The sequence below is a fragment of the Haplochromis burtoni genome, unplaced genomic scaffold (assembly GCF_018398535.1).
Source record: "Haplochromis burtoni strain Fernald_Lab_line unplaced genomic scaffold, NCSU_Asbu1 Contig_23, whole genome shotgun sequence".
NCBI lineage: Eukaryota > Metazoa > Chordata > Actinopteri > Cichliformes > Cichlidae > Haplochromis > Haplochromis burtoni.
Window position 1 is genome coordinate 3545681 of NW_024582384.1, and position 11262 is coordinate 3556942.

General features: G+C 42.6%; 1 protein-coding gene across 3 annotated transcripts in view; it reads right to left on the reverse strand.

Annotated features, from left to right (window-relative positions):
• Nucleotides 1-1154: 1154 nt before the first annotated feature.
• Nucleotides 1155-11262, reverse strand: part of egfl7 (EGF-like-domain, multiple 7) — an 11053-nt gene continuing 945 nt past the window's right edge. Inside the window, exons 1-9 of one of the 3 annotated variants that reach the window (XM_014332061.2) lie at nt 10574-11252; nt 8360-8617; nt 7683-7805; nt 6649-6761; nt 5443-5538; nt 5147-5359; nt 3391-3467; nt 2904-3066; nt 1155-1661 (exon numbers count right to left, since the gene is read on the reverse strand). In XM_014332061.2, coding sequence (XP_014187547.1) covers nt 1642-1661; nt 2904-3066; nt 3391-3467; nt 5147-5359; nt 5443-5538; nt 6649-6761; nt 7683-7805; nt 8360-8439 — 885 coding nt within the window. In that variant the 5' untranslated portion in view covers nt 8440-8617; nt 10574-11252 and the 3' untranslated portion in view covers nt 1155-1641. Of the gene's footprint in view, nt 1662-2903; nt 3067-3390; nt 3468-5146; nt 5360-5442; nt 5539-6648; nt 6762-7682; nt 7806-8359; nt 8618-10573; nt 11253-11262 lie in introns of those variants that run through there. The other 2 variants (XM_005917189.2, XM_005917190.2) reach the window with 2 other exon arrangements.

Sequence of the window (11262 nt, forward strand, 5' to 3'; positions counted from 1 at the left end):
TTATATATATATAAAATCTTTTGTGTCCCCCCCCCCCCCCCCATAGCCGTTGTTTACAAACTAATATGTAAGATATTGGAAAATATTCAAAGTATTCTTAAAGCACTTTTCATGCCGAGTTCTCGTGGGCGAAAAAAGTTTGTTTCCACCAAAGCTATTAATGTGTAATTTAGATGGATATGAGAAACAGAGCTGACATCCTGCAGAGCCGTGTGTGTGTGTGTGCGTGCGTGCGTGCGTGCGCGCGCGTGGCCCTTTATTGTATGTGTGTACATATGCACACATGGTATAGATGCCCATTATAAGTATCTGGTTAATATTTAATGTAGTGTTCTTGATTTCACATATTCTGGGTAAATGTGAATGCCTTGCATAACATTAAGTAAATAAATTCTTTTTGTTTTTTCTTAATTGGTCGTGTACTGAAATGCCTGTCTTGCCCTCCTCTGGGACTCATTTTAAAATCAACAGTGGAAAAGGTACTTACTGTATGAGACTCGGCAGTAATGGCTTTAATCTGAGGCACGACAGAACTTAGTTTGTTCCAGCTGTTTCTAGAAGTTCTCAAAGTTCACCGCACACCATCAGACCAGATCCACACATAAGCTTCGTACAGTTGCAGCAAACTACGCTCCGACTTAAAGTTGGGGCATAACGACCTGGAGGTACTTTGTTTCTATTTTCACTTTCTGCTACTTCATATTAATATTCCACATTAACTCTGTGACATTTGACTGCGTGTTTGCAGACATGTTGCACTGTGAAGCACAAAAAGTGTTCTGAGACCTAAAACCTTTTAATTTCATGGAGCAAAAAGGGGGGGAAAAGACATTGCATTGATGTACTTTTAGGGAATTATGAATTTTCTAGAATGATTTCTGATTCTAAAGCAATGATCCCATTTATCTACAGAAAACAATCATTGTACAAAACTGTATCTATGTAAAGCATCATTTCTCATAATGTGGACTGTAGATATGTTTTTTCAAAATCCCATTTTTCCTGGTGTGCTTTGACTGGAAGTATCTGAATACTTTTACCACTGATTGCAGTATTTCCTGTACACACATGAGGTCAGCAGGTTTGTAATTGCACTCTTCCATCAGCATTGTAGACAAGCTCACATATCTGCACACATTAATCAGTAAGTCGTGTTTTTGATTAGGAAGTTTTATTACAAAATGTTACAAAACTAGTTATAAATGTCTATTGGCGCACTGAGACAGACCTACAAGTAATCATAATTTAAATACATAAATACAGATGCCCCAGGTCACTTTGGGACAAAGCTGCACTGGTGAAAAACAAACTAAGTAGCAAGTTTGACCTCTGACCCTAACAGGGGAGTTTAATTGAGACGTTCCTGGGGTGGTGTAATAGTTAAACTGCCCCCTACCACAGGTACTGTTAGAAAATCAACAACGTGACAGTGATTCAATGAGAAAAGTAAATGAATCTGTCAGGAATAGTAAAAATCTCAAATGATTTCCGAGGCGATTACATCACGGCATAACGAGGACCAAGGCACTTTCTGACGTCTGCAATCTCTTTGCTGCAAATGCCAGCAGTCTTGGCACGTCCAGTCTGGCAGGTTTGCGTGGACGGTAACTTTACTGGAACAATGGTGGCCCTGTTCAGAGGCTAATTCTCCTGACATGAACCTGCAGGGCAGAAGATGAAAAGACTTACTACAGGTATGTTTATAACTGGATTTTGAAATATGATTGAAAACACTGGGCGCTATCCGACAGGATTTCCATTAAAAGAACGATACTTTTTAAAAAAATAGAACTGTATTCCTGGCTCGGGAGACCTTTTCAAAGAATAGAAAAGAGGTTGGTTTCAAATGCTTTTAAGTGTTTGGATTCCCGAAGTAGCTATTATTAAAATGCAATCAATCTAAATTTGGTTAAGTTTGTTTATATGATTAAACATTTACACTAATGTTGATGAATATATTCTGGTTAAAAACAAGTTAAATTTAATAGAAGACTTTGTTGTCTTCATCTTGTATGCTATTTATTCTTCATCTACTTTAAAATACCAGCATGACGGCGCAGGTTGTTAAGCCGAATGGGATGTGGGCTCGTGTGGCTGCACAGTAGCAAGAAAGTGTTTTTTAGTGAGCACAGCAGAGATTGGAGTGTTTAAATAAAGAGCGGCATGTCTGCCGCACGGCTAACGCTGTTTCAGCAGCTCAACAGAACACCATTCTCCAAAAATCCCTTATTGTCTTTTACATCCCGTCTCCCTCCCAACAGCCCAAACCAGCTGTGGCAGACAGCTGCTCCTTGCTGCTCCTGGTTCTGTTGGAGGTTTCTTCCTGTTAAAAGCGAGGTTTTCCTTCCCACTTTTTCCATGTGCTTGCTCATAGGAGGTTTTCTCTGTATCATTGATACGTTTTTACCTTTTGGTGACTGTTGTTGTGATTCGGTGATATATACTAAAACTGAATTTAACCCCTGGTTACTCCTTTAGAGCCACTGTTTGTATTTTTTTTATGATAGTTTGATAGACTGCGGTTCCGTATAACCAATACACAACTTGTGATTAATTATAATAACATTTCTGCAACGTAGTTTGTCTAACATGGCTGTCCATGAGCTTCAGCTGTGCCTAATTAGGTTAAACTTTAAGAGCAAATGTGTCATTTTTAGCTTGTACAGTTTACTGTATTACATCATAATCAAAGCTTATTACATTAGAGGCACACGATTGTATTATATTGATGGATTGGATTGTGAATTTTATTACATTTGAGATTTTGTGTGGCCTCTTGTCTTTAATTTGACTTTTTTTGTTACAGATCCTACTTTCCCAGGAAACCAAGTTCCCATGGAGTTCAACAAAATACTGGCTTTTAACTTATGAACAATAAAAAGGGTCAGTCTGTGGTCACTCACATGTGCCAAGGCGCTCCTCCAGAAAGCCGATCTGCTCGCTGAGGGAGTCGATGCGATCTAGCTGCTGGAAAGAGTGGGATAGCAAGGTGGTTTTCTCCGACATGCCCTCATCCAATGACAGTGGGAAGAAGCTGCTGAAGGGCGTCAGCACCAACTGCAGCTTCTTAACAGAGAGATGAGAGGAAGTTAGGAAAAAGAGAAAAATGCTCCACATGAGGACCATTACACATCGTTATTTTATATATTTATCCACTTGCTCTTTATAATTGTTTAACATGAGAAGGATTTTAGTAAACTCGTGCAAGTTTTAAAAAGCCACTGTGCAGGCCTGGCATATCTAAAAATCTTTGGTTGGGGGATTAAAGAGCAGCTAAGACGTCAGATCACACACAAGGCTCAGAGGTTTTCCTGGTGAGCCAGACTGGGAGGTATCAGAGTAGGTGGCTTTTATATGGTTGAACATGTGTTCTTGAGTTTTCCTGTGTACCTTTTCCAGGAGCTCAACTCGGTTCCTCAGGCTCTGTACCTCCTCTGTCACATTCTCCACCAAGCCAAACTTTCCATCTATAGAAAACCACACAAATGCAGACATACACATCAGAGCGAGGTGACTTCAGTCTGAATCTGTAGAAACAAACTGATGAGGAGCAGAACAGAGAGAGGGGTAAGGGCATGGATGTGATGATGCGTGAGAATGATGCAGAGTATATATTGCATTGGATTCCTTGGAGCATCTAGGAAGCCCCCTTCAGTCCCTCCTCGAATGATTCATGACCACTGCAGTGTCTCCAAAGTATAAACCAGGAAGAAGACGGCAGGGCTGCTGAGAGAGAGGGGGAATGCAGGGCACAGAGGGGGGAATGGCCCAAAAAGCCAGTAGATAAGCTCAAAGACAGATCATGAGAAACATACAGGCAAACATTCATTCCTCCTGTGATTTGACTGTGAGGAAAAGCCTGGTTGTCTCCACTCGAAGGGGAATGTGTCTGCTGCAGGCCTTCGATCTGTGCCAGATGTGGCCCATTACTGAGACAAGAATAAGTTGAGAAACAGGGTGATGAAGAGGTGGAGGTTCAGGAGAAGAAAGGGGAGGGGGAGCTGGCGATGGCCCCCAGCAGACGGGGTTGATGTGGCTGGAATGAGAACACAAGTGTTGGCCAAGAACAGGGTGAAAAGAATGCAGGCGAGAGGGGGGGTAAAGACTGCAGCATAGAAATGTAGTCCAACACCCCTGGCATAATATCACTCTGATATGTGCATATGAACACAAATAACAGAAAACTGTCTCAGGAAAGACATCTTACAAAAACATTGCAATAATTATTTTTGCCTCTGACACAGAACACATTGCTTTCTTAAAGTACAAAAATTTGTCATATTGGCTTTTTATTTCCCTTTCCTCTGAGTGTTTTTCTGTCCTTTTCGCAGACTCAGCAATGCTTCCACTGATCTATCACGCCGAGTCACGGAGACGAGCACTTTCCTTTGAACAGAGAAAACTCGCTCAGTGTGAAACTCGATAAACAGAAGGGAGTCTGGAGCAGAGCCTGAGAAATTTGGCAATCTCACACACTTTACAGAGAAATATTTCTTTTTCTGCAAGTACAGGAGACACTCTCTCCTTTTGGATTTTAACAATGTGGTGACTCACAAAAAAAATCCCCCAAGTTTGAAAGATCAGGATGAGGTACGTCTTCTTTAAACTTTCATGTTACATAAATTTCTGAGAGAGCAGATAATGTTGACACAGAATTGGAGTTAAAAGGAACATCCTCGGGTCAACGACCACATTTCTAGACATGGAGAGGGAGGGGGGGTTTTGTATTTTTCTGTTGTTGCTAAGATACAGTAAGCACACACAGGGAAAAATGACTTTTTCTTGGTAGGAGATAACATTTAAACTTTTTTTAAGAGAGCTAATGGAGTGTGTGGGATAAAAATATGTCTGTATTAGCACGGGAGCTCTATTAGAGGCAGATGTTTGCTTTGCTCACAGGACTCATAGGAGTCATTATCAAAGCCCAATCGGTCCCAGTCTCGCCGCACGGGGCCAGACCGCAAGACATCTGTCTGGAGTCGGCACCAGTCGCAGTGCATTATTACTCACGGTACGAGTTGAGAGTGGCATAGCGCGTACCAAAAGTAATAATGGACCGCGAAGCTGGCCATGTTCCTCTCTTCTGTCCAGACACTTTGCTGCTGCGTAACACAAAATTAGACACACTCCTATCCTGGTCATTTACCTGCATCAGTGTGATGACTCACACCCACTGTTGCCTGGCTGCTCTGTGATGAGGAGGTAGGAGTGGCAGGAGGAGGAGATGGAGGAGGAAGGCTTTGACAGGAACGGCCGTCTCCAGCAAGGGCGAAGCCCTCTCTGCATGCACATCGATAGCTGCCAGCTGTGTTCACGCACTGCTGGGCGCACCGCTGCCGCTCACTGCACTCATCCACATCTGACAGGCAAGAAAGACCACTGTGAATATACACGCAGACACCCGAGAGTGGCTTTGCAGGTAAATGGTATGAGCACATGTACCTGTTTGGCACTGGTGTCCCGTCCAGCCTAATGGACAAGCACACTGGTTGGGTCTTAAACAGGTACCCCCATTCAAACAGGGTTGTCCGCACACAGCTGTGAAAGACATTTATGAAGCGATCATTTGGTTAAGAGATCACTCTTGTATATGGATCCATGGTATCACAGTTAGCAAGGGTTGGTTTATGCTAGCCTGGCTTTCTAACATTTTAATTGTTGTCAAATTTAATGTAGTTTGTTTTAATCTGTACAAGTGACCTGTCTAAGTTCTAGGAAATATGCAGTTTCACTTTCTCACTGAGATGAAACAGATGTTCTTGCTGAGACAGAGACAAAAAGATCGACATCAAAATAATAAATCAAAGCAAATTAATACAAACAATAAAAAATACTCCACCTCAGAACTTCAGAAAAAACACAGTTAATATTGTACAAAAAAAATGTAGCTGCATTCCATCTGCAGAGAGCTTGCTAGCAAGCTATCTGCTCGACTCTGTATTTGTGTTGGTAACTGCAACTTTTTAACATACAGAATGACTTCCCATATGATTTGCTATTATTTAAATTCAATAAAATGCTCTAAAAGGCAAAAACAGCATAAACACAGAGCTGTCCAGTTAAAGAGCTTAAATGCAGAGATGAAGCCTAGCAGGTAGCCATGACAGTTGTCACTAAAAGTTGCCACACCCCAAATAATGCAAACTTTAAGCCTTACCAACCTTACACTTCTAATAGAGTAAGAAATCAGTTACAAATAGTGTAGCGGGATGTAAATACGCTTATTTCTGCTCTAAATGTGAACATTTAAATTTGGGTATCTATGTGGAGTTTTAAAAGCAAGCCTAAAGTGGACATTTGAGGAACTGCAGTTTTGTCATTTGTATTTTTTATATTAACTGCCTCCAAGACTGGAGCTTGGACAGGGCCTTTGACTTCCTGGAATTTCTGCTGATCCAGTTTTTTTTTTTAAACTGGGCTAATATAGCTCTTTCCTCATTATTCTAATTATTATGCTACATTAAGCTAGCTGTAGCCTACAGCTTCATATTACATTTAAACATATAAAGGTGGGATCGAGCTCTTTATCTAACTCTCAGCAAGAAAACAAATTGGCATTTTTCTAAACTCTCTATTAAGACTTGATGCTACACAGGGAAAGAAAATGAGATAAACAACCCTGAAACTCATCACATCCCACTGAAATACCTTGGTTGCAGTTGTGAGAGTAAAATCTCCTCCAGCCCGGGCAGCAATCTGGGTAGAAATGCAAAGGAGAAGCTGCTCTGTTCACCTGTCGGTATGCCACCAAGTACGTAGTCCTGCGGAGACGAAGTACAGACACCCACAGCGTTTAGGCATTTCTAATTATTCATGCTGTCATCATTCTCATCTGTAAGTGTGTGTGTGTCTGTGCGTGTGGGGTTCAGCCTGTGAGGCCTTTTCCATGATCTGTCACACAGCAGGAATGCTGATGAGAGGATGGTAATTTGGTGGAATACTGAACCACGGACCACTGACTTCCAAGAGTGTGTCAGAGATGAGAGAGGGGCTGGAGATCGTATCGAAAATCAGAGCTTTTGCTGCAGCCTGCTGAGAGCTTGGTATGTTTAGCTTGCAGGGGGTGATGAACCGAAAGCTAAAGGAACCAGTTTGGGATGTGCTTTCTTAAAACAAAACAAGGAACTATTTTCTAGGGCTGTAATTGTCTACATAATGAGCACACAAGTTACAAATACTTTAAAGTGAAGCTCCATTTTGGTAGCAAGAGGAGTTAAAGAGAAAAAAATGGGGAGAATGTAGGGGTGGGTTGGGGGGGTCAGAGCTAGAAAAAGGGAGAGAGTATGGAGGGAGATAGAGTCCAAAATAAACACGACCAGTCTCTGTGGGCAAGCAGTTCATTTCCCGTCGTTACACAAAGTATTCGATATTTAGATTCTACCCAAATATGTGCCACCATGACCCAGTTCTGTGAAAAATGCACATGTATGTGTATATGTGTGTGTTTGTGTGAAGTCAAGATCTATTTATGATTGTATTCCTAACCCTTTCCCTTCCTAAACATGTCAAGCACTGTTTACTCCTTAATAAACTAAACATCTTCAGATAAAGGCTGACTCTCGATGTAAACTGACCGTGCAGTTCGGCTGGTTTTTCTCCCCCAAAAAGCTGTAGATGTCTGATTTAGTTGTTGTGTCTTTGTGCTGATTCAGTGTATGGAGGGCTGAGAGAGTTTGTCTCACTTGTATGTGCTGCAGAGGCGATGCCCCTGACACAGGGTGAGGTAGGGCTTGTGCACTGGCTGGACGAACGACTCTGTCGTAGTGACAACACTGTGACGGAGGTCTCTGCCGCACACCCTTCTCCTGTGAAAGGCAGACGTGAGATTTGATGTTAAAAACTGACCAGAAGTGCACATTTGTAGGTGCTCCAGCTGCACCGGAAGCTGAGCTGGTTTTTAAATGGAGACATTTTTACAGCTTTTAAGTCATTCCAGACCCAAGTTCAAACAGTTTGAGATATTTAAGCCCTAAGTGGTCCCCAATTCACATGAAAAACTCCAGATTGGAGTCTAATTGCTCCTGATTGACCTATGTAATCACTCCTGAATGTGTCCGAGTTAAGAGCTGATCTTCGACCTCCAAGTTGCCACTTGACCTTTCATTCACCTTTCAGTTAATTTTGGCCTATGTACAAATCAACTGAAAAGGACAAAATGAGCCTGCCCATACTGATGTGCATCTAAGAGTTGGAACAGAGACTGAGGTCATTTGACCAACCTGTATACATTCACATTGGCTGAGAATGTCACAGTATGAATGACAGCTAAAGGGGAGATCTGCAGCTGAAATCAGGACAGAGCTACTGACTAAATGACAGGCCATTACAAACACATGAAGAGTATTAAGTGAGCTATTACCCGTGGTGAGCGAAGAACTGGGGAGTGGCCATCACATGAAGGATGAAGAGGGAGGAGGAAAGGAGCAGTATTTGGTACATCGTCTTCCTCTTTCCCACGTTCCCTCGCTGGGTCTCTTGGACTCTTCTCCGTGCCAGTCGGAGGGAAGAGGAGAGGAGGATGAAGAAGGGGTGACGGGGGGAAGGGTGTGGATTGAATCCAAAGTCTCCTCACGCTGAATATCTATGTGTTTCCTTCAAGGAGGACCACTCCAGCTACCTATAAGGAGAGGGCATGGGGAGAGGATGTGTTAAAGCAATAAAACGGAACAAAAAATTATGCGAACAAGGGGATAAATAAAGAAATTTAAATGGAATACAGTTCATTCTTTTGCAGCCACAGAGCAAATCCTACTTCCTTTGAAGCCATGGACCACTAGAGGGAAGGACTCTGGTGTCAGTGTCAGCTGTGTCATGTCTGCATTAGCAGATTTCTACAGGCGACCACACCAGAGCCTCTGCACTCCTTTACAAAAAAGGATTAGCACCCATTAAATCTGTGTAGAAAATGTTAATGGGTCTGGAGAAGCTCTGTCACTTATGATTAGCGGGGTCGCTGAGGACAGGTAAAGGGGAAGCCTGAGAAACAGCAGATTACTGAACCCGGAAGTCATTAAGTAGCAAATAAAAAAACTAGCTGAAACTGGAAAGTGGTCACATTTGTACGGCAGGGAGCAGCTTGAGCTGAGCAGTATGGGTCTGGGCAAAAGAGACACGCGATTGTGTCAAATAAAAATGAGAGACTTTACATCTGGAAACATCTCAATTACAAAATGGATCGTTTATAGCTCTTTTCAGTTTTTACTTTCAACTTTTAACATCCCTGATTTGTATTTTATATCACAAATAAAGTTGTTGCTGTTGGGTTTTTTCTCGGTGAATGTTTCTAAAAGTTATTAAACAGGGTGCAATGAGAAAACAGCAATAAAGACCTAACATGCATCTAAAGAGTTCATTTGCTCCCACTGTACATTTGGATTTCTGCGCTAACCCTAAATGTCCAGTTGACATTCCCAACGACACAGAAAAGCCTTCTGGAAAGATATTGGAGATCTCGCTGCTAGGCAGATGTTTGAATGCATCCAATAAGAACATAGAGGGGCATCGATGACCTGCACCTGCCCTGCCTCTGAGGTCACAGGGTAAAAGACAAAAAAGCCAGAGCACTCTCATTTCACAGATATGTTCATCCACCCTCACACCATATTAGATTATAACATACTGTAGAGGATTAAAAGAAAGACTGAGCCACCCATTCCCAAGTAGGACTGTCAGAGTGCATGACAGTCAGCTTGGGCCCGCTCCTGCCCTAATGTAAGCCTACAGTCATGTTTTAACACAGCCGATACTAAACCCCTGGGAAATCTCTCAGAGCACATTAAATCCATCCAGGCGGTATCACCAGTTTTCAGGACCGAAGCCTGCTGGAGAGTCCTCAGTTATCCTGGAGGTGACACTAAGCCACGGATGACAGTTTGCATGTCTCTCTCATCTCTGGCTGGCTTTGTGCCTGAAGACGTGACATGCACTTCTAAAGCCCTGCATTCATTCACAAATCACTTCAGAGAGCAGGACGCTGTGCAGCAGGTAGCCACTTTCAAGATGATATGTGTTAACGATTCAGCATCATTACACTGGCAGGGGAAGATCGCCACAGGGGGAAACACTTGTCCAAAAAGTTAGTGTCGGTTAGGACATTGGAGTTTTATCAGCTTTATTTTAAAGTCTTTTGGGTGTCAGGAAGTACATCAGGAACACCAGAGACTTAATCCATGTTTGTATATGCACATGCAAATGTTTCAAAGCATAATCAATCCTGGCCTACTGACACATTAAAAAGCAATCGGACCATTTTTAGATTCACCGCGAGAGGGCGCTGTTTTACAGGCACTGTATATAAAGTCAAAGAGACCCTCTCTCCTCCGCGCTATTCTCACGCACAGAGAGTCACGTTAAACGCATGGTTTCACGAGAGAATCGGAAATAAATACAAAGAAAAACCAAAGAGTCCTACATCAAAGAACAAGCGGGCATGCCGGACACACCATTAAACACGAGCCAAACTCCGGGGCGCCCGCATGGATACATAAGAATAATGACAAACCGTGCAATAAACAATCAGCTCCTCTAAGATGACTCCCGCAAAACAATTAAAAAAATTAAAAAGCACACACACTTGTACACTGCTGGTAGTAGAGAAACAGCCGGAGGTCTGATAAAAGTTAGTTTCCTTATATTCCGCCAAGTGAGGGGAGAGTCCAGTGATAAAACTCCGCCACTACTCAGGTTTGTCCTAGAGCTCGGACTGTCAGAGAGCATGGGGGGCGATGGTAGGACCTCCTCCCACTCCTCCAGCTGGGTGTCCCGCAGCTCACTCTTGCCTTCACTGGGGGTGGGGGGTGGTGGTGGGGGGGGGGTTCACTCGTGTGTGACGTCAGTAGGTAGACTACTCAGCTTTTTCATTCATAAACTATCGACTGCCGACTGGTTGGTAAAGAGACCCGAGAGAGGCACGCTGCCCCTCCCTTCAAGCAATTTACCCATCACAAGGAGGCAGATTTTGGGTGCTGGGATCACTCCTCCTGCTCTGTCTCACACACACATACGTCCACTGCTTTTGTGAAACGATACATTTGTTGGAATAAATATTTTTCTTTGTTTTGCACAAAGCAAGAATCACGCTGTTTCCCATTCCGCAAACAGCTCATTGCAGGGACAAAATAATCCAATCCTTTAATTAACTGCTAAAGCTGAAAAAAATAAAATAGTCCAAGGAAATCTATATCAACAATACTTATAAATCATGTAACCTATTATTGAGACTTTAAACATTACAACCCTGTTATGTGAAAACAAATGGCTACC